Source organism: Neopsephotus bourkii, unplaced genomic scaffold (genome assembly GCF_033783945.1).
Source record: "Neopsephotus bourkii isolate Nb327-2 ecotype Australia unplaced genomic scaffold, CSIRO-AGI_Nbou_v1 NB_659, whole genome shotgun sequence".
In the NCBI taxonomy this organism is placed as follows: Eukaryota; Metazoa; Chordata; class Aves; order Psittaciformes; family Psittacidae; genus Neopsephotus; species Neopsephotus bourkii.
In genome coordinates, this window is record NW_026901158.1 from 2,977,312 (window position 1) to 2,999,734 (window position 22,423).

General features: G+C 40.0%; 1 protein-coding gene across 5 annotated transcripts in view; it reads left to right on the forward strand.

The window, feature by feature from the left end:
- The window catches only part of NEK6 (NIMA related kinase 6), a 143,418-nt gene that overhangs the window by 112,056 nt on the left and 8,939 nt on the right, over nt 1-22,423 (forward strand). For all 5 annotated transcript variants that reach the window (XM_061352586.1, XM_061352587.1, XM_061352585.1 and 2 more), the window contains exons 3-8: nt 2,456-2,596; nt 3,639-3,701; nt 6,435-6,545; nt 10,013-10,121; nt 11,367-11,474; nt 20,064-20,158. In XM_061352586.1, the coding sequence (XP_061208570.1) occupies nt 2,456-2,596; nt 3,639-3,701; nt 6,435-6,545; nt 10,013-10,121; nt 11,367-11,474; nt 20,064-20,158 (627 nt within the window). The remainder of the gene's footprint in view (nt 1-2,455; nt 2,597-3,638; nt 3,702-6,434; nt 6,546-10,012; nt 10,122-11,366; nt 11,475-20,063; nt 20,159-22,423) is intronic.

A 22,423-nucleotide genomic window follows, 5' to 3' on the forward strand; every position in this document is an offset into this window, starting at 1 on the left:
CAGTAGCATGGATTTCTTCCTTTAAAAGAAAGTTTTGTGGTAGTTGCTTCATAAAATCTCATTAAAACTGCTACCTTTATTGTGTACGTTAACTCCAAGTTGGAAAAAACTTGCTCAAATGTTCTTGCAGCTCAAGAAGGGCTGGCTCAGGAGGCACACTGACAGTTAAGGAAGTGCTTTGATTCCTTTCTATATTTTAATTAGGCATAAGTGTTCTGTAGCTCTGTATACTGACACCTTTGTGTTGGCTGGATAAAGCAATCTGACTGGACAGCTCAGTTCTTTTGCCTAGAAGCTCTTGTGTAAAGAAGTTGGGAAATGGAGATGTTAGTTACCAGTCAAGTTGAACACATCCTTGGGTTCAGACATTCTTCTGGTGATATTTAAACTAAGAAAGCTGCAGGGGCTGATTCCTTTGAATATTTGCTTGTCTGATTTCATCCCATGCTGCCTTGCTTTGTTGATGAATTACTTACTTAAAGGGGAATATGTGTAAATAATAATGTTATCTTAACATTCTGCTATTTATCTGATGACCCATTGACTCCCTTTTCCTCATCAGTGACAGGATACTCCTGTTTTATTGTTAAGTATACACTGCAAAGCTTAGAGAAACAAATCCTGGATCTTCAGTTTAATTTTTATTTTGCTGTATTGTTTTAGCTTGTAAATGCAGTGTAACTTCAAGCACAACCCAAGTACTGAGACTAACCTTCGCAGATCTTGATGGCAGTGGTGGCTGTGCAGTAAAGTCAATAACAGGGCTTCTTTCACAGTATGGAGGAGACTGAAGTGATCTTAAAAGGGAAACTCCCTGAACTCTTGAAAGGAAACACTTGATGAAATGAGCTTCCTATTTCTGTGATTCACCTTTGTGAATAGCTGCAAATTCTCATGCACCCCTCTTAATTTGTGTAGGTTACTGTGCATGAATTAAACTTTTTACTGTGACATCTTTAGCCTGGAAAAATTAAAACCATTTCTCATGGTATGAAATAACTTAAATGCTCATGGTGATGGAAAAACTTACCTATGGCCTTGGCATTTCACAAGTAATTAGTCAAATTGGCATTTCATCTGAAAAGGAGCAGATTTGCTCTTTTAGGGAGCTTAAACTGAAAAAGCTGATGAGCACAATGGCCTGGAGTTATGTGGCTACTTAAATTAGCAGGCATTGGCTGGACACTGTGATGTTGCATTTTTGTCTCCTCTGGATTTCAGAACTATCTAAGCTTCTCAGTTTAGCAGCAGTCCTCTCTTTTCGTAACTGCTGATCTTTATCCTAAGGAAGTTCTCAAGGGCACAGGGCAGTGATGTGGAAGTGCAGGGCAGCTTCCAGAAACAAGCAGCCTTTTGCTGCCAGAGATGAGGGGGAAGGTGATGGCAAAAAGACCTGATAATCTTTCCACTGGTTTGTGATTTATGTCTCATTGCTGTATCCTCAGCATTTATAAGAGTAATCATTTTTCTTGATGCCTGCGGTAGAGCAGCTTTAGTTGTGGGCATTTCTCCTGAGTTTGCTGTGATAAAAATGCTGTAGAGGTGACTGTTTTCAAAATAGCATGTCTTGGTTGATTGGTGCAGTTTGTGGGTCAGACATTACTATTTAGGGGACTTTATTGGTGACTTTTCTTAAGAATATTGAATTTCACAATTTTGTGTACAGAACTTCTGCCAAATAACTGTGGGTGTAGTTCAGAGCTGCACAGGCACCTGGAAATCTGGAAGCTTTTTCAAATATCTGATTGACACTTTTTATTGTTTGTTGAATAGTAGTCAGTTTTATTTCTGTTGCAAAGAAGAGCAGCCTAAACTTACTTAAATATGCACTGTAATAGATCCTCAGTCTCTTGTATAGTGCTGGCAAAAGATGCCGGACTGAAACTGAAGGCTTTACCTGCATTTTAAAAGCTTCTGTCTCCACACCTCTGTGTTAGGAAATGACAGTGGTAACAATAATCGTCTCCTTGAAACATCCAGCCCTCCTGGCCTGCTTTCCCTGGAGACTTGTGCTGGGATGTCTGCTGAGGATCCAGCAGCAAATGGTAGTTGTATCCTTTGGATGCACTCCCCTCAAGTTCTGTTGTGTACTTGTTACTAGTTTTATGCTTTGGTTAATATTTTTGCTCAGGTCTCTGGCATTACTCTGTGCGCACTCACGGGTAGATACTGCATTTCGCTATGGCAGGTGCTCTGGTACAGTGTTGTCTGAAGCAGGCAAAGAAAATTGAAGGTGGAAAAGGAAAACCAGACCACTCCATTATCCATTCATTGTACATCACATTTCTTTGTCTTTCTTCTGGTCAGTCCTTACTGTAAGGAATTTATTTTCTTGAATATGATTAGTCACAGAAACCACTACTTTGTGGTCATAAGAAAGATGCTGGGAATGCTAATCCAGGACTTTGCATGACTTTTTCTGGTTTATTGATTTAATTTCTTTTATCTTGCACAGAGACACTTAACATCATACCCATATCGCTGCACACTGGCAGATTTTCAGATAGAGAAGAAGATTGGACGAGGACAATTCAGCGAAGTTTACAAAGCAACTTGTCTTCTGGACAGGAAACCTGTGGCATTAAAGAAAGTTCAGGTGAGCATTTTAAATTCAAAGTCTTATTATTTAGCAAGTAGAATGGGCATGTTTTAAGTATCTACGCAGATTACTTTTAGTTGGATAATTCTTTCAGTATTCTTTTGTCAGCAGTAATAATGCAATGAAATGCTTTATAAATTGAGAGTTTAAGGTTTGGGAGCACTGGATGATCTGGTTTGACATATTTATATTTAAAAATCTGTATGTTCTGTATGGGACCCTGCTTCAATTTTGAACCATCTGTTTGCACTTCATGGCCTCTATCCCTCATCATGTTGAAGTAGGTTTATGTTTTTAATAAACTATGAAGCAGTGGTGCAATTTATTTATTTCACTTTTTACTTTATGAAAAGGATTCACTAAATTAGAATCCAGTATGTGTGAAGGAATGAAGCCCTAATGGCTGTGCTCATACAGGTAGGAGACTGCCATCTCATCACAGATAAATCATGAGAGCACAAGAATGAAAAATGCCTGCACTTGCTGGTGGAGTGTTAAAAGGATTTCTGACAACTTTCATGCAAGCCATATAGATCTGTAACTTGATTTAAGTATTGTGCAGTGTTTGGAACAGCATTTTGTTTGAAGGGATTTGCCTTTAATCCTTCAACAGATACTTTAAGCTTGTATTTCTAGTGACTGACTCTCTTGATTATATTTCAGAATTAATATTATTGTTAATTATTACAGAGAAATCAGTGGAAGCTGTGTCTCTGAAAAGAAAAATTCAACTTTTTTATCTTTTATTTACCTCATGGAATAACTAGAAACTAAACAATGTTTTGAAATTCACAACAGCAGATTCTTTGTTTTTTTTGTGCTGCTTGGAATACTCTCTACAGGTTCTACGATTACTTTTACCCTATTCCTAGCCTTTTAGTGGTTTCAAAATAAAGAAAACATTGATCTTTCTTTGTTCTGGGGATCATGTGACTACTGATTACAGCAGAAAATAATACAGATTAGGGGAGGAAAGACCAATTCTTAAAATACAAAATTACTTTTTCATTGTTTTTTTTCTTTGTTTTTGTCTTTGAAGATTTTTGAAATGATGGATGCCAAGGCAAGGCAAGATTGCATTAAAGAAATTGACCTCTTGAAGGTAAGATTTATTTTTTGCCATGGCTTTCCCTGTTTGTTTTTTTTTTTTTTTTTAAGAAAAAAATTGTTTTCAGATTAGCAAGGGTCATTTGCCTTTTTATGGGAGATAAAGTTTATATAGCACACGCAGTGATCTTAAAAGATGATGCTTACTTTTGCAAGCTAGAATGCCTACATGATGGAAGAGTTGTGGTATTTTTGGTTTCTAGGTAATTTAAACAGTTTTGTCTCACTCTAGTTATAGAATGTTATAAACGTGCACTAGATTCATTCGGAGCGAAATATGTGAATGTATTAGAAGCAGAGGAATCTGAAAACACCCACAATGACAGGAGAGTCCAGAATGTCAGCTCCCAGCCTCCTGTGTGGGAGGACCAGAGGCAGCTTACCTTCTTGAGTGAAGCTCACCAAGAAGCCAGATACCAAACCAGGGTTATTGTAGCAGCAGAGTTGTGAAAGGGAATATGCTCTCTGCTGCCGAAGTCACTTAAATTATAGCTCACTCTCCCCATTCTGTTAACATCACCAAAGCTGTCCAGTCAAGCGTTGGCAATATTAGAAGCCTGATTCAGCTCCTTTTGAAGCCAAATGTTGTAGCTGTCTCTGAGAGAATGTATCTAAGTTTAAAATCCTTGTCTGGAGTGAAGCACTATCTGTGCGTACTCTGACTATTGAGGAATTGGTGATGGAATTGCATAGACTTGCTATAGTCCATCCTGTCAAAATAATACTTTGTCCTTTTTGATCAAAGATTTCTCTGTGACCATGAAACCAAAGGGTGTTTTTTTTTTTGTGATCTATAAGTAAATTATGATTATTCAAAACTTACCAGAAGCCAGACAAAATTATATATTACTTTCAGTGTAATTCTGGCTAAAAGGTTTCCATAAAGCAGCTCAATAATGCGGCTGTAATCAGTGTTTGGGCTGCCAGCACCCACACTCAATCATTTAGAGGTGGCTTACCCTTCCACACGCCTCTTGCTGACAGTGCTGCTGTGCATATACATCAGGCATTAACTGCCATCACACTTTTAGGATGCATTAAAGAAATAGGAAATGTCATTAACCAAAGAGAAAGCGTTTGTGATGTTTGGTGCATTTAAGAATCTGTGAGTATGAATATACTTCCCTTCTGACAAAAGAAAATTTCAGTGGTCTTTTCCATGCCACATGAATATACGGTATTTGAGAGTCAGTGTATTTATTTAGAATAAGTTTGACAAAAGGAGGAGTGGAGAATGGAGGTTTGGCTTCTCCAGATCGACCAACCTGTCTGTTCTGGGGACACAGAACAGTAAAATGTTAGTGTAGTGGCTTTCCCAGCAGTGTGTGGGCTTCACTACCTGTTACAGTTGTACTGTTTTGATGTGTTTTATCGGCATGTGGTGCTGAGGCTTAGAAAAAGGCTTGTTTGACCGCCTGAGCTCAGTGATGCCTTTGGAAACTTGTGAGAGAGTTCTCTCAGAGCATCCTAAAGAGAACAGAAAGCATCTCTTAGATGCCAGGCTTTACTGCACCTATGAGAGCAGTACACAGCACCCAGCGTTGGGGCTGCCATCGCAGTGTGTGTGCAGTGGTGGGGGGAAGGCACCCTGATGTGCGTTAGGTGTTGGGCTGCTCTGCTTGTGGTTTTGATGCTGCTTTTTCACTGGAAGCTGGTCTTTGATCAGTGCACCTGAGAGCAGACATTTACAGGAGATTTCAACAGAAACCGTGGGCTGTGGCATTTATTTATTTATTTAAGGCTTGGGCTAGTGGGAATGTTCTTCTCCTGATGCCTGCACATGGATCCCATTAAGGCTAATGTGTGCTAGTGGCGCAGCATTGCAAAGGAGAATCTGTCCCCTAATGTGCATGCAGAGAGGAGTGATTAGTGTGATAGATCATAACAGCGTTTCTTTTGGCTTCGTAACCCCTGGAATAGACAGGTTGAGTCACAGCTGTTTAGTAGATGACATGCTCACTTCAGGAGTTTCTAAATTTACTGCATTTCTAAGAGCGCAAGGGGGAGAATATAGAGCAAAATTAGAGTGAACAGAGATACTGAGATACTGCGTTGTTTTTCAAGCAATTACAGTTTTTCACCTTAAGAAATTCAAACATAAAATATTAAACCAGATCAGCCCATTTCTTATTCTTGTGAATGAAGTGAAACAATCTGAGCAAGGTGGAAGTTTTTAAGGAATGTAGAAGGAAAAAACATCTTTAATATCAGTTGTGACCGTAAGAAGAATCTACTGAAATGAAAAAAGTAATGAGCAAAGATGCAAGCAGAAAGAATCAGAAAAATAAACTTATGTGTGCCATTTCTGCATTATTTTCCTCCATCAAAGTTTTGTTAAATCTGTTCTTCTAAGGGACAGAGACCTCAAGGAGCATTGTAGTCAACAGTTGGGTTTTTCTTTATGTTTAATGCAGAAAAAAACAATTATTGCTTAACAAATCTTCTTTCAGGGCATTGATTTTAAGCTATTTGTGAGATTAAAATAGAAAAGGTTGTTTCACACCACTTTGGGCTGTATTGCTCTTTACTCAAGACACTTTTATTATGCTGTGCTTACGATAAGTGAGACTTCTTGCAGGATTTTTGTTTATAGTAACCCAGAGCATGGTTTGTTGTTGCACCCATTGTGAACTGTTTTGCATAATGCTTACAGAAGTAGCAAAGCTATTGTATCTTAGGGTTTGCTACTACAGTGTTAAAAGCTTCTTGCATTCCCTTTTATCTGCAGCAACTGAACCATCCCAATATTATTAAGTATTTGGATTCTTTTATTGAAGACAATGAACTTAACATTGTCCTGGAGCTGGCCGATGCTGGTGATCTCTCCCAGATGATTAAGGTAAGGATGTTCCAGTTCCAGAGGTGCTACAGATTTTCAGGATTAGGCAGACAGAGACACGAGGCGAAGGGCACATCTGTGCTAGAAGCACTTTTATTTTCTTCTCACAGTTCTGCTCACCCACAAGGTGCTTCCAGAGCCAAAACCAAAGTGTCTGGTGGCATTATAAATACTGCAGGCTATGCTGGTTGCTTTTGGTCCCTGCTTTGGAAGGGAGCAAGCTTCTGCATGGTTTGGTGGGATTTATGTTATTTGCAAGGTTGATTTATGCAGCTTGTGACTGGTAGGGACATGTAATCATTGTTGGATTCTCTATTCACATAGCCTGTCTGCCACTCTGCAGACATTCAAGAAAGTGTATTGACTTTCTTGGCAATGGGGATTTGGGTTAGAGAAAATGTTTCAAGTACTTGTTCTTCTTTTATGTTGCTCTTAGGAATACGTGTATTGCTGCAAACCAGCTTTAGTTAAGCTGTTACCACCTGCTTTTATATTTTCTTTGACATGTTAATCTTTAGACATACATCCCTTGTGAGAACAGATGTGTTATATCAAGTTTGTTAGCACTCTCAACCTTCTCTCCATGTTTTACCTGTTTTTTTGCAATCATTATTCTGTAATTATCATAAATGAATGTTTGGAAAGTTCTCCTCCTCCTTGTTGTCACAGTTAAAATATCTTATTAACAGATTTGTTTTCTTTGCCAGCAGAGCAATGAGGCACTAGGCCAAAGGCTGTCAAACAAGTTACCCATTCAGTCCATAGTCAACGGCTAAATTTACAGTATCCATGAAAATCTGCTCGATCTCACAGGAGAGTCCCCCTGGGCGAGTGAGTTGGGAACAGGCAGTTGGCAGAGCTGCTCCTGGGGAGAGCCCCAGAATTCCAGATACAGCCTCATTTTACAGTGCTCAGTAGCAGGAGTGATGGTTCTGCCCCAAACCGCAGTGACTTGCAGTGAAGGATGTCAGGGTCTTGGTTCTGCTCGCTGAGGGTTATGGAGACAGAGCTGGCCCTTCTGCCTGGGGAAAGCTTGTGTGTATTTTTATCTTATGTTTTCTTGTGACATCTTGTATGTTTTACCCTTTTCCCAACAGATCCTGGGAAAGTTGCAGTTTATCTCAGGGTTTTTGTAGTTGTGGTTAAAGACAGAAAATAAGTGAAGATTGTGAGAGCAGGAGTTTGGGCTGTCATTGTCTTGGGGTGGGCAAATGTTTTGCGTGATTTTTAGCTGTTAGATTACAAAAAGTTTTACTAACAGAATTCTAAGAAATCATCATAGGGAATACTTGTATTCTTTGTCATTTACAGTTTTTAAGTTAAAACATTCCCTACGTATAAACACATTATCAGTGTGGGGTATTGTTTTTTAATTACCTTTTAGAAGTTACATTTTCCCAAACCCTAATTTCTAGATTCTGAGATTGATAACTTGAACAGCACTTTAACTTGTGTGATTTCTGCCAGCATTCCCCAGCCTGGTCTGCTTTTCCATGTGTTTATCAGGCTCAAAGAGGATGTGCAAGATTGTTTTTCAAGGTCATATAAATGATGTTTTTCCATTGGTTCAAACCCTGGAATTCCGTTCTTTTTTTTTTTAACAGAAGGGGAAAAAAAACCCAAACAAACAAAATCAAAACCAAGAGGGAACCAAAGTCTCCCCTAAATATAGCTTTAACTGCAGCAGTGGAGTTTGCCTGCCTGCCCCCGAGTCACTCTTCCCATCCCCTGGGAACTGAAGCTTCTGTGAGGATTTTCAGTTTCCTCAAGGCGGTAGGAACAGCAGAACAACACTGTGAAGGTGTGAGAGTGATAAAAACAGGGACTATCTTTGTCACGCCCCTGGTGTCTGCATTATTTATGAGGTATTGTAAAGCTGGTGTAAGAGAGAGCTGCAGGAAAACCCACTGGAGAGCTGGGACTTTCTTGTAAATGTCAGGCAAATCTTATTGGACATGACATTTAGAAAATTATCACTTGTGGTCTTGCATATCCACTCTTAAATACTTTAATGAGAATTAAATAATTTTATTGTGTGTATAACACTTTGTCCCTCACCCTCTGCAATTCCTCTGCGCTCTCTATCAAGTTTTGGTTTGAAACTGTTGCAATCTGTCAGATTTGCTGCCTGGGGAATTGCAGGGTTGTGCCCCTTCACAGCTGATCTGCAAAAGAGAATTTGCCTTTACTTGAGTCAAACACGAACCAGTAACAGCACTTCACATAAAATATAAGATGTGACAACGGACATCAGATGTCTGTACTGAGAGGAAAAAGCACAAGGTGCACAAAGGGGCAACAACCCATTCCCTTCCTGTATTCTTGCTCTTGCATGCCATTGTTGGAAATTCTCAAGGGTACGATGCAAAAGAAATGCAGTTATAGTGTGCTGGAAAGGGAGTACAGTGTTTGAGGTAGTTATCCAATGGCACCTTGTATATTGAAGGGTGAGGATAAATCTAAACCTCTGAAAGGTATTGTAAGTGTGTTGCATTAATGCTCTGGATGAAGAACTGACTTGGTATATAGCATGGGAAGAAGCAGTGAGAAGTCAGAGACTGCTAATCCAAAGCAGTGCTGTTTTGGGATGCCTTGGGAAAGCTGTCACACTTTCCATGTGACATACATGCCTGTTGTGCACCTTTGAAATGGGAAAAGAGTAGTTGAATACATATGTTTAGTCTTCAGTGAAGTGTGCAGCTGGATATTTATTCATGTAGTAAGTTGCTTGGGAAGAAGACTTGAGTATTGCAGAGACCAATCACTATCCTGCAGTCCTTTGTGTTGTGTGTATTATGCTTAGGATTATTTTATTTGAGAGCTAGAAGTGGCCAGAGGTCCATGGAATCTGGACTCAGCTCTGCTTGGTGCTGCTTAAAAGCACGCAGACCGGTCTTTTTCCAGATCTGTGTGTCTCTTGATCAGCAGTGTCTTTCTGTCTTACCAGAGATAGTTCAGTTAATTTAGTATTCTGAGTATGCATGAAATAGAATATATTATTCTGCCTGATCACAGAAGAAACATGGATACTTTATTGATGCTTTGGCCATCTTTTAAAATAGGAAACAGATCACCTTATTTCTGTTATAGACTGTACAATAATGAATGTTTGCAACACAATTTTTTGTTAATGATCTTTTGTTACTTAAGGCAAAATATTTGAGACATTTGTTGTTTTGAGGCGTTAAATATGTTTTGCAGGGTAATTACGGAGATTAATGCTAATCATAATTGGTGTCCATTCAAAAATGTCAAACCTATTGAAGCATATTTTTCATAATAGTTGTTAATTAGTGAACTGCATTGAAGCTTGCATACAGAGAGAAGGAGTTAAAAGCTAATCAGAAGAAAAGTCATGCTGCTGCAGATCTGGAAGACATGAGTAACCTGCAGCTGATGAACACAAGTCTAGGAAGGAGTCAAATATGATGCTTTTTCACTGATCTTTTATTTATTTCCTCCCACAGTATTTTAAAAAGCAGAAACGGTTAATCCCGGAAAGGACGGTGTGGAAATATTTTGTGCAGTTATGCAGTGCAGTTGAACACATGCACTCCCGCAGGGTGATGCACAGAGGTAACATTAATTCAGTCTCTTTTCACTGAATAATAATATAATGTTCCAATTAGTAAGCGCCTACATTCAAAAACAATTATGCTGATGTTCAGCCAATGCATGTTTAGAGAGGCTGGAGCTTGCAAGATGGATTTCTCCTTCTGTCTCTTTGCCTCATTGTTAAAGGATTCAGTCCGAAGTGAGCGTGGTATTAGGAAGATGAGCTGCTTTGTATTCCAGACACTGTTACTAAGTAGAAGTGTCAAACTTGCCATTAGGAAAGTGTCAGAACTAAAATGCTGAGACTACTGGATACAGTAACTCTTAAGAAATAGTCTTCATTATATTAGCTGTGACCTTAGAGAGTTTAGAAGAGTTTTTCCATCTTGCAAGTTTTCCTGGAATATTAATACAAGTATGTCCTACACTCTCATAATTTGATCTCTATTTTCATTAAGTATTTTTTCATCTTGTCTTAGAACTTTTTATATCTTTGAGCCTTACACAAAAATTACACTGCTTCTTTCAGCATAAGTGAAATGCTTTGTGAAGGACTTGACCCAGGAAATGCAAATATCCCAAAAGGCACCAATCTGTGCTTCTGGTTATTTTCTTTCTCTTTTGAAACAATGAATTTTTCACGTTTTTTTTTTTTTTTCAGCAATGTGATACTATTTTTGTTCCTTTATATATCCCCTGATGCAGTTTATCAGTTGCAGTTAGGTCTGTAATTGCTGGCTGAAATTTGGAGCCTTGCTTATCTCGTCATCTTTAATGTGAGGAAAGAGCCTCAGTGACTGAATCCTGACATGACTGCTGGGGAAACTGGAGTTCTAGTAATTTTTATGCTCCATGAACAAACTGGGCTGTATAGAGCCCAGAATTTATGTATACAGGGGACAATAACTGGTCTTTGGTGTGAGGGGACAGTGGTGGGCAGTACAGTTTCCTGTAGAAAACGATTTCCAAAGAGAAGCAGACTCGTTCCTTTGATGTCCATTAGTTAAAGAGGTTGCCTCTCTTCTGTTGTGCTGTTTCCTGCTTCTTCCCTCATTGGTATTTCTTGTATGCTGGCAAGTACACTCTGATTTTTGTGTATGTGCAGAGTTTGAAGTCTTGGAAGGTTCAGCCTATCAAAGCTATAAAGAAACACAGTTCTGCTGGAGCCTCTTTTGTACAGAGAGTGCTCCAGGCTATGTTTCTATTGCAGTATTAGAACCAAATAACCTTTTGTGGCTTTGACCTTTTACCTTTTTCTTCTTGCAGACATAAAACCAGCCAATGTGTTTATAACAGCCACAGGGGTGGTGAAGCTGGGAGATCTTGGATTAGGCCGTTTTTTTAGTTCTAAAACCACTGCAGCACATTCCTTAGGTAAGATGTTAAGCAAGCACAGCAATACAGTTGTCAGCTGTGATGTTCAAAAGGAGTGGTATCTGTCCTCTTCCTATGACAGAAACTTGACTCAGTGGACGCATGCTTATATTTTCTGTGATATGTATTTAAAATATTATTCATATAAAATTAAAGAGGTATTTTCTGGTTTAAAACTCCACTTGATATTTGTTTCTGGAAGATCTGGCCTGGTAAGCATATATGATTTATATATAGCAAATGCAACAAATGCAGCTTTTCTGCTCAGAATGTTTGCCTATGCTCTGCTGACTAGAGTTAAATGCTAGACCACCACCATTTTTAGCAGATGTTGGTCAGCTTTCTGACCCTGAACAGGGACAGTGACTGTCATCCAAGGTGAGGGAAGTGTTCAAAACCTTCATGGTTCATCTGTTCCAAAAAGGGACTTCCCTTGAAACCCAGCTTAGTCTTTAAAGATCAAAGTTTTCTTCATGTCTTCTGCATATCTCAGGATTGTTTTCCCGTTCCTCTGTTGGTGAAGAAAATTCTTGCCAGAGCATAGGACCTTGCTTTTGTTTTCATTGAATTGTGTCCTCTTTCCAGATGCTCGTACTTGTGATCGCTCTGAATTTTTATTCTGTTTTGCTTTGGTTCGTCCCAGCTTCTTGTTATCCACAAAAGCAATAGCATCACCATGGCCCCATGTGTTAATGCATGTGTTGAACAGAGCTAGAGCTGTTGGCTGTCTTGTAGGACTTCACTTGAAGTAGCCTTCTAATTTGGCAATTAACTGCTCTTCCAACCAATTTTACATCCATTAAGTAGCTTCATTGAGACAGATACAGCAGTTTACTTACAAGTAAAGCTACATAAGCCTTTGATAAAAGCATTACAGTTGTAACACTTCTGTTGCTTCTGCTTCCTCCCTATGAGGCCTCTTGCCTTATCACAGAAAAAAGAAATAATTTGTCATGATGTTTCATGGACCAGTCATAGTGCTGGTGATGTGTTTCTTGCTCTTTTTACTGTGTTTCACAAGTGGCATGATCATACCTGCAGCATTGTTCTAGGAATTCATATTAAGTTGGCTGGTTTAAGCATCTGGGTTCCCCTCTCTTACTTTTACCGCTGGCACTAATTACAATGCTACAGAAAAGTATCCAACACATACAGTTCATTCTTGAAGTTTTTCAGTGTGATGTATTTAACAATTGTGTCTGTAACCTCTTGAGAGGTGGCTCATTTTCTGTTTTTATTAATGGGTCTCAGTTTTGAGTCACAAAGGTACCTTCTGTGTTACAGCAGTGGAGGACTTCAGCTTTTAGTACAGTGTTTAAGCTCTTTTACATCTAGCTCTCACAGTTGATTTGGCAACACAATGTTTGTTTTGCATCTTTTGTTGTCTTTGTCTGGTTTTCTCCACTGAGTGCGAGTCTTGCTCTGTTGTTTCTTATATGGGTACAAACTTAATTGGTAATATTCACCAACAATACTGGTGTTTCTCAGTGCACAGGAAAGGAAGAGAAATGACATATTTTTTGTGTGCTTTTTTACTTTCATAAAATTTATGAAATTTCCCTTTGCATCAAAAGCTATTCTGGGTTAAATCTATTTAGTTAAGCACATGCTAAATAGATTAAAATCAATCCTCTTCACAGAAAGTTACAATCGCATCATCTGAACAGGCAAAAATATCATCATGTCTAATGATATGATCTTACCTAGGTTGACTGCTGCACTTATTATATTAATAAGAATAAATTGGGGCTTGGAAACTGGCTGCACATGTAAACCAAGCTTGTGACCTTTACCAGGGTTGCTCCCTCTTAATTGATAAAGCTTGTATAGGAGGAGTTCAGCCTCTTCTGCATGAACCTTGCCCTTCCTCAAATCAGCATCCTCCTGGAAACAGGTGAGAGAGGTGCACAGCACTGAGGGAGCAGCAGTGAGCAATGTTGGAGACAGTGTGGTGTGTTGTGGGGAGGGATGGACACACCAGTGGTTCTTGTATCCAGGTAAAAACAGCCCTTTAACAAAAAAAATACGCAGATTTGAAGCTTTTCTCCTTTTTTTGGTCATTTGCCAGGCACGCGGGCTTTATAGCAGCAGGAAATCTACTGATCTTGGTTTAGTTTAATTAAGACATTTGTTTAAGTAGCTGTGAGTGATAAGCACCCCACAAACCAGAGCGTGGTACCCGCACGGACCCAGGCTGTGATGCCGGGCACTTCCCGTAGCCACGTTGCCCCGGCAACCGCCCTGCACCATCATTTCTCTGGCTGCTGACCCATGAATTGAACACACAGCTTATGCAAATATATTCAGCTAATTTTTTTGTGTCTTTCGTTGTATTTGCTAGCCTCAGACTGGCATAAAAGGGCATTAGGCAGTACCACGACCCGTCTGACAGGTGTACCACCGGGCTGCAGCATCGTGGCTGCCACGGTGTCAGGGATGGGAGCCATAATTAGAGCAAGGAACAGAATGCACGTCAGATGAATTACCAGGCAGCAGATCATATTTGTCAGGAAGGATTGCATACATAAAAATTAAGTGACAGTACATGCCGGGGTAATGAAAGAAAAATGAAAGATTTGCCCATACACAGCTCGCGAGATGCAGCCAAGCGCCTGGCTCGGAGCAGCAGCAGGGTGCTTGACTGGCGGCACAGCATGTGATCGGGAGCCAGGGAGAGCCCCGACCCCTGGACAACCTCCATGGGCAGACCTGTGAGAGAGGAAATGTGAACACCTCTGGTCTCACTGAGTAACAAAACTGTGTTGGGAAAGGCAGCATCATTGTGGGATGGGTGATAAACACCAGAAACCAGCTGGGGGCTGGAGGATGTGGGTGGATTCACCAGCTGGCACCTTTTCTGCCACTTTCCCTTTTGCCTTGTATGACTTGTGAGCAAAGACAGGAGATGCTTTTCCATAGGGAGAGCTCTTCATGCACATACTTGACCAGAAATTTCACTTTTTAACGGTAATGAGTGTAGCCAAAGTGAATTTTACTACTTACAACAAGCTCCGGGATTTAGTTTAGTGGAGATGGACTCATGTATCACAAACTTCATTTATTGTGGGGATATAGGGGGAATGTGGGGCAATTAATCTTTTCCTTGGTGAATTTTGAGGTGGGGGGAGAAGGATGCAGTTAAATACTGCTTATTATTGTTGTGAAAAACTTTTACAACCATGCGGTTCAGGTTGATTTTTACAGTCCTGGTGTGTGATATGCTTCCGGGTATCATCTCTTTATCCAAGTTTTCATAGGGCTAGTTTTTTGTCTGTTCTTAATGCTTGGTTGTGTCCCCTGAACAGTTTTGTTGATCTCTGAGGTGGGCAGAGACTTTTGAAAACAGCATAGTCTTGGGAAAGCTTAACAGTAAGCTCATAGATTTTGTTTTACTAGGAGCTGTAATAAATACAGAGAATTTCCACTAACGTAAAAATGGATAACTTTATTGTGAACTGTGCCCACTTTTAGCCAAATAAACTTGGCATTATCCAAAGCTGCTGGTTGGTTTTATATTTTGAAGAAAAAAGGGGAACAGCCACAAAGCCAAATAATAAAAAACCCAAATAAATTTTCACAGAATAGTCTTGTTTTGGAGCAGATGATTTATTATTTATTCTTGGACAAGAATAAACTTGGAGCAGATTTTCCTTCTGGGGGATGCGTGTAAGTCAAAGCTTCCCAGTTTAGAGCGTGCAAACAGCCGTGGCCTGGAATACGTGGGGTGTTACACGTTCCTTCTGGTTTCTTGTTGGATATGAGGGTGAACAGGGAGGAACTGCAGTCAGGAGAAGAGCTCTTTTATAAATGGACTATCTGTCTTCTTTCTTTTTCTTGCCAAGCCAGTTTGCCATCTGACACAAAATCACAGTACTTCAAGGGGTTAGTAAGCAGTACTTATGAAGAAAATATGGACACAAGAAATCCACTTAAAATAAACCAAAAATATATATGGACTTTGGTAGAGTTATGTGTGTAATTAAATACTAGTAAGACAAAAATAGAGCAGTAGGTCTTGTAAAAAAATAGCTGAAATACTGTGCACAAAGTACCTGTTTTCTCTTGTAAGAATAAGTAGATTTTCTTACTACTGTTTTTTTCCTCACTTGAAACAATTCATGATGGAACCTCACACTGAGACTTTAAGGAATTTCAAGTGTGTCTTAGTGCCTTTGACTGCTGTTTCACTTTAATTCTCCAAAGTTGAGCTAATTCCCACGTTCTTCTGGGAAAAGACCTCAGCCTTCTGGTTGGGAACATACCCCAAGTAATGCAAACATTTAGAAACAGATACTTAGGAACTAGACTCCTTTTAAATAATGCTGTAACCTTTCTTGGTGACCTTCAAGCATGTCTAGAGAGATGAAACAGGTGAGAGCTGTGGACTTCCATTTGCAGGTAGAATTCCTTTCTACCAGATACTACTAAGACATGCTGAATATTTTGCTTAACTGTACGTCTGTTCCTGTAACATGTAGCAGTGTCTCTTGTATGTTAAAGTTAATAGTTCTGGAAATAATTATTGTGGTTTTTTAACTAGGTGGTTTTATGTTATTCATGGATGGCATCTCAGGTTTTTGAGCATCATTCTTTGCCGTTTTCATCGGTAATGAGCATGTTTCAAAAATCACAAGTATTTCAAAACATTGCAAAGTTTGTTTTGACAGGAGTGCAACAGCTCTAGAATGAAGGAATGCTTTAATCGGTATTACCCCTTTGAGGCCTGCGTTGTGCTCTGATATCTCTTAGTTTGAAACTGGGAATACTCTGTAAAGATACAGTAAAGGTCAGATTTTGTTAGGTTCTTTCATATTCAGAACTGTGTTCCCTGCTGTGAGCAAGAGAAGTGATAGATTTGGAAACACTTTCAGCTCACCATTAAAGATTAGCTAGAAGGTGCTGGTGAAGGCATAAAGTAAAAGCTTTTGTTGTCGTTTGTTCTTGTACTTTGCAGCCAAATATGGCTTTGGAGTTTGATTAATTTGAAGAAATGCCTTTTTTTTTAATAGCATTTAAAAAATCCCAACATTCAGAGCCTATTAAAATATTTGGAAATATTCTGCACCGATTTCAGTCTAATGACAATCTGTCTTAACGGTGTGGGAGAGCTGCTGCTGCAAGGGACTTGTCTGTGGTATGTTAACTTTGGTGAATGAGACTCTGATAGAGCCTCCTGAAAGTGTGAATCAGATTTTCTCGTGTTTCTGCCTATGAGAAGCTAAGGATGAATTCCACAGAAAGCATTGCTCTGTATTTGCTTGGGGAGAAGCTCTGTATAGAGGGTAACAGTCCTGTGTGTGGCTGTTCTAATAACCCAGCTACCATTACTTTCATAACAAAACTCCTGATTCAAGCTAAAAATCATTTTCAAAACAGGTGAGTGTGATCTTGCCTGTGTAGTAAAAGACTTGCTGTGTTCTGGAGTAATGTAGCTCTTCACCTGGGTGTTTCTGTGGCAGATGTGGGAATTCAGCTCAGAGTACTGTGTTGTTGCATGGGTAGGGGCTTTTATTCAGATTGTATGTGAGAGGAAAGGAATTTGAATTTTATTGCTGGAATAACTTTGCCTCTGTGTTTTCCCAGCAAAACAAGAGACTCTGAATAATTAGCTTTTCACTAACTTGGGTGCTGCAGATACCCCAGCTATGTTCTGGTCCGTGTGGGTGTTATAGCTGTGCACGCAGATAGTGTTGGGGAGAGCAGGAGAAACGTTCTGAAGTAGGCTGATCTTCAAGTGCAGTGTGTTGACTTTCCAGGAATAGAATGGGAAGACGCTTGCTTATTCAGAATCTTCTCAACAGTTTTGTGACATTTTGAACTTTAAAGGCATTACTCTACCACCTGGTGACTAATTTGGAATCTGAACAATGTTTTGTATTTTCAGCAGGGCAAACACCAAAGAAAGTTTCTGATTAGTAGTGTCTGATTAGACTGTTCTTGCCAAATTGACTAATGTAATGCAGTGGTGAGCCCCGACTGATTGCCCTGGAAGCCTTGTGAGGTTTTCTAGAAGATGCTCATTACAGGAGATTCCCATGTAGTGTTGGAAAGGCCGTAAAGAGAATTGGGCTTGTCAGTCTTGTATCATGACAGTGATTTAAAAATTAATGCATCAGTTTTGAGACACAGAGACCTGCTTGTTGGTATATTTGCTGACAACACTACAGTAATGATAGGTAAATGCACAAGGTAGACTTCATAAAATCAGCTCAGGCGTGGGCTTCTCCACAGCCCTATTAATATAATGGAACAGACTAATCAAATACGGGCTGTAAAGCACTCATCCATGTTACAAACCCTGTCATTCTGCTTTGATCGAAGGTTGGTTTAAGGCATTATCTGAAATGACAGTTTTACCCTACCAAGCAGACCCCTGATAACATGGAAGGCAAGGCCGTAACTTTAGAGCCCACGCATTATTATTTGCTCTGAGCTTTTCACTCAATGACCCAGAATAACTGATGGCAAGAACAGCTACAGCTGGAGGCTGCCCCTGGCCCCAGCGCTCAGAAGCGTGAAGACTTCAGGAAGCAGGAGTGGGAATGATGCTTGTGTCCCCTCCTGCCAGATGTGTGCCGCTGTCCGCCTGTGCTCAGCTCCTGTGCTCGCTGTCAGCAAAGGGGTAGTGAGTCGTCTGCTTCAGCTGCTCCAGTAGCTCTCCTGGCAGATGTGAGAAAAGCAGCAGCACTGGGAAGGAAGTTGAAGGTAGGGAAGTGTCTTACACACTGATGCTCAGTGGGGACTTCCAAAACTGTCTTCAAGAACTTCACATAATGAATCACTGTTTCTTCTGGAGCTGCGTGTTTTTAAGCAGGAAAATGAATCAGTGCTGTTCCAACCAAGTCAGTTCTTGTACAGAAGTCTGGCAAATGTGTAGGAATTACTTGGAGAGCTCTATGTTCATTGTGTGCATCTTGTGTGCACATGGGAGAGATCCTTGGAAAGCTTTGTGTTCTTTGAATGTCCACTCTTGGTGTTCTGTGAAGTTACTCTCTGCAGTCTGTTTAAAACTATTAACTGTTAGCAGAACTATTGTCTCATCTGTACATAGAGGCCTTTTGCTGGCAATTAAAAGCAGCCAGATCTGGGACAGTCGGTTTGACATGCTCCCAATATGGATATGGGATTACTGAGCATGGAAATACAATAATCTCCATGTGGGATTTTTTTCTGTGCTGTTGTAGTTTATACAGAATTAGCAAAAATGTTATTTCTTATTAGGGTACTCTTCACATAGAAAGTGAAGTAATTTCTTGCTTGAATGACCTGCAAACACAAGCTGAGTTTATAGGGTTAAGGGTAAGCTGCATGGGTTTTACCCCAGAGAAAGAGTACACCTTGAGTATTAAAGGTGGTGTGATTTGTGCACTTGGCAGAGTGATTTTTGCCTTTTGGAAAGCTGTTGCTTTCTGTTCCAGAACTCATTTGCTTCCTGCAGTGTGTGAACCCTCTCTCTAGAAAGCCAGGGGAAGGGGATGGCTGTTCTTCCTCCTCCACCTCTAACACTATCCTTCATCTGCTTGTTAGTCTTCCAGCTGTCTGTAGTCAGCATTTCAAGTGGAGAAATTGTAAACTGAATGTTACAAGCAAATTAAACATTTGCCATCTTGTGAGGAAGGGTCTTTAATTAGGAGAAGGATACACTGGAATGCCAAGAGCAAAGAAAAAAACCAAAATTGACAGGGGACGGGCAAGCAGGGGAAGCAGGAGAAGAGAGAGTGTGTAAAGTCCTTGGATGTTTTAATAAATGATGTATCTGAGGATTATTTGATGTAGCTGAGGCTGCCAGGATGTCTTGTATTTTCAGTACCACAACTGAAACTTATTTAGGATTTTAAAAAGAACCTTTTTGAGGTAAGGAATTTATTAATAATTTCCTGTAACTTCTGTCCAAAATGCTGGGGTAAATTTCTTTTGATAAAATACAGACTCCTGGAAGTACATGGGAATGTCGCAGCTCCTGACAGGACTGCAGGCTGGAGAAGTGTTTTAAAGTTTGGAATGATTACCTTGGTTCTTTCAGAAAGTTTCTGAATACCTGTCTGGTGCTGGGCTTGTTCCTTCCGTTTCTCTGCAGCAGTAAACGGTCTCCTGAACTGCTGTAAAGGGTACCCCGGCCTATCAGGAGCTGCCCTGTCATGCTGCGAGCGAAGTGTGTGTCAGGTGAACGTTCAATTGATACGCTGTCACAGGAGTCTTGTTTGAGCAGAGCACATTTCATGACATCTAACTTGCAGCTTCAGTGCTGTTCAGTGAACCAGCAGAGGATGATCCTTTACGATTGCTCTGTCCGCCTCAGACCCTCTGAAGGTACTTGGAAGACTGGCAGGGGAAGAAAATGTTCCTCAGATTTCAGACAGACACAAGATATTTTCAGTAACGCTCCCCAGCCCTCTCGCGCTGTATGTGATGATATATTTGGTTCTGCACCTTCGAAACCACCACTTGTTTCCACATTTTTGTGCCAGTCTCATCTAATTAGCTGTTCATGCTAAACCTAATCCTTAAATGATGTCAAGCTTCTGTTTAATCCAGGTTGCACAGTCGCTTTCTGGAGATGTAACTCCTTTTGTGTTTTTGTTTTTACAGTGGGAACTCCATACTATATGTCCCCAGAAAGAATACATGAAAACGGCTATAACTTTAAGTCTGATATCTGGTCTTTGGGCTGTTTATTGTATGAGGCAAGTATCGTCTAACTGTTCTTTTTCCCAGGTTTGTCTTAACCACGCGATTCAGTGCAGGAATCGAGTAGGTCAGACTTTCCTTTAGTTGAATTGTTAAAAAACCTTCTTGAAAAGTTAATTCCCTGCTCATCATGTCCTTTTTGAGTATGAATAACAAAGGAATTGTGCCACCCAGCACTGTACTTACACAAAGGGAATTCAGTAGGTCATCGTAGATGTTGAAGGTATACACGTAAACAAGCCAGCTTGCTGCATTCTTTCTTCCTGTGTGAGCAGAGCTGCTGTTAGGGCAGCATATTCACAGTTTCTCCTGAATGCTGCATTTGTTTCAAAAACAGTAAATGCATTTGAAGGTAAGCTGTTGTTTTTTTCAGTTGAATTGTGACCAATTGGAATATTCTAATCTTGGGATTTTTCAATAATGAAAAAGAGAGGTTTCATGTAATGTGATCAGTTTTTCTAGCTGTATTACACTATAGTTGGATTTTTTTCTGATTGTACATTGTCTTCTGGCTAAAATGCACAGATACAAGGCCAGGAATGTTTTACATCAACTGCACACTTAGTGTGCAACTTTTCCTTAAAAGCTATTACATATAGTTTGAAAAGTGCTATGATTTTGTAACAGTAATTCTGAGTTTTGTGGTTTCATTTTTAGCAGGGATCAAAGGTATTGAACAGTCTTGTATTCCTTATAATCTAATCTTAATCCTTTTTTTAGATACACATACCTTTGAATTCAAGTGAAAGTGCGTGTCAACATTTAGAAAGCCTTTATCCCAGCCCAGAGAATTAAAAGTCCCAGAGATATTTAGTAACAAGAATATTGCTCACATCCTTTTTGGATAATAAATTATGTGAACTGGTGACATTTTGCTTTTCACCACAACGTCTTGTAACCACATGGAATTAGAGAATAAACAGAAGGGTTTTATACTCTTACCAGTGTCTGTCCGTCCAAAGACTGTATCTCCCCCAAGCTTCAGACAGTCTGTTCCCAACTGCTGGCTGCCCTGTGCACTTGACCTGGCATAGAGCTTCAGTAAGTAAAAAAGATTTTTTTGGGTGCCTGGCATAGATGCCCCGTAAGTCACCCCAAGTGTTGTGAAGTTCCAGCACTGCCTTTACTAATATCAGAGCAAATAGGCACCAGATCTGCTGGAGGGAAGATCTGCTTTAGTGGAGACATGGGAGCCTGACATGGTTGTTTCAGTGTTACATTGGTAAAATTCCATGGGTTGGAAGGGAGAGGATACCCTACTAAGTAACTGATCAAAAATATTTGGGAAATTGTGAACTTAATTTAAGTGGCTTTGTGCTTCTCCTCAAATTTTTATTCCCTCTAGTGAAAGAATTGAAGCAACATGCCATGAACAAGTTAATTTTTATAAGGGAGGGTTTTGCTTGTAATGCTTTTAAAGAGATGATGAAAACTGGAATGGTGCAGTATAGCTGTATGAACCTGGTCTGCTGGTGGTGTTTCAAAAGGAATTTGGAGATTCTTCTGTGGGAACAGGGGGAAGTCAGCCCAAGCTCCCAGTAATTCATTATGCTGAACAATTCCAGGTATGCTTCATGTAAAAGAGGAATTCCCTGTTTAAGGCTTTGCTGAGTCAAGGACTTTGGCCCTGCCATGGTGTGTTGGGCTTCCCAAGTCTGTCAGCAACATCCAAAGACACCCAGGTTGGACACAGCTACTCATTTGCTGCTGTAGTGAAACGGCTTCTCCGTCAGGCTGCTCTGAGTCACTTCAGAGGCTGAGCTCTGCTGGAGATGGGATTCCAGATTTATGCAGAGAGAAATATTTAGCGTTGTGCTAAGATGTGTTTTTGTTGCAGGCAATATGGTCCCCTTATGGCACAGTAGTCTTGGTACTCCTTATACTTCAAGAAGCTGACTTAATTGCACACTAAACATAATTCTCTGGTAGGAGTAGCAGTACTATAGAATCATGTGAAAGATCTGGCATGTGAAGTGTTCTCAAATTTACTTCCTACGTAGGTAAGCCTTAACTTTGCGAACAGGAGCTGCAAGATCTTGCAGATTCCAAGGGGGCCTGGACAGTTACCAGTTCTGTGCTCAGTAGATAAACAGCTCCTTGGCTTTTAAAACTTTCTAGAACTTGGAAAACTAAAACTCAAGTTGGTGCCTCTGAAGGAGCTGTGTTTTATCTTCCCTAATTCCTTGTAATGAGAATGTTTTTCCATTTGGCTTTAAAAGTAAGGAAGCGATGCTTGTTTGGTTATGAGTCACTTCTGATAT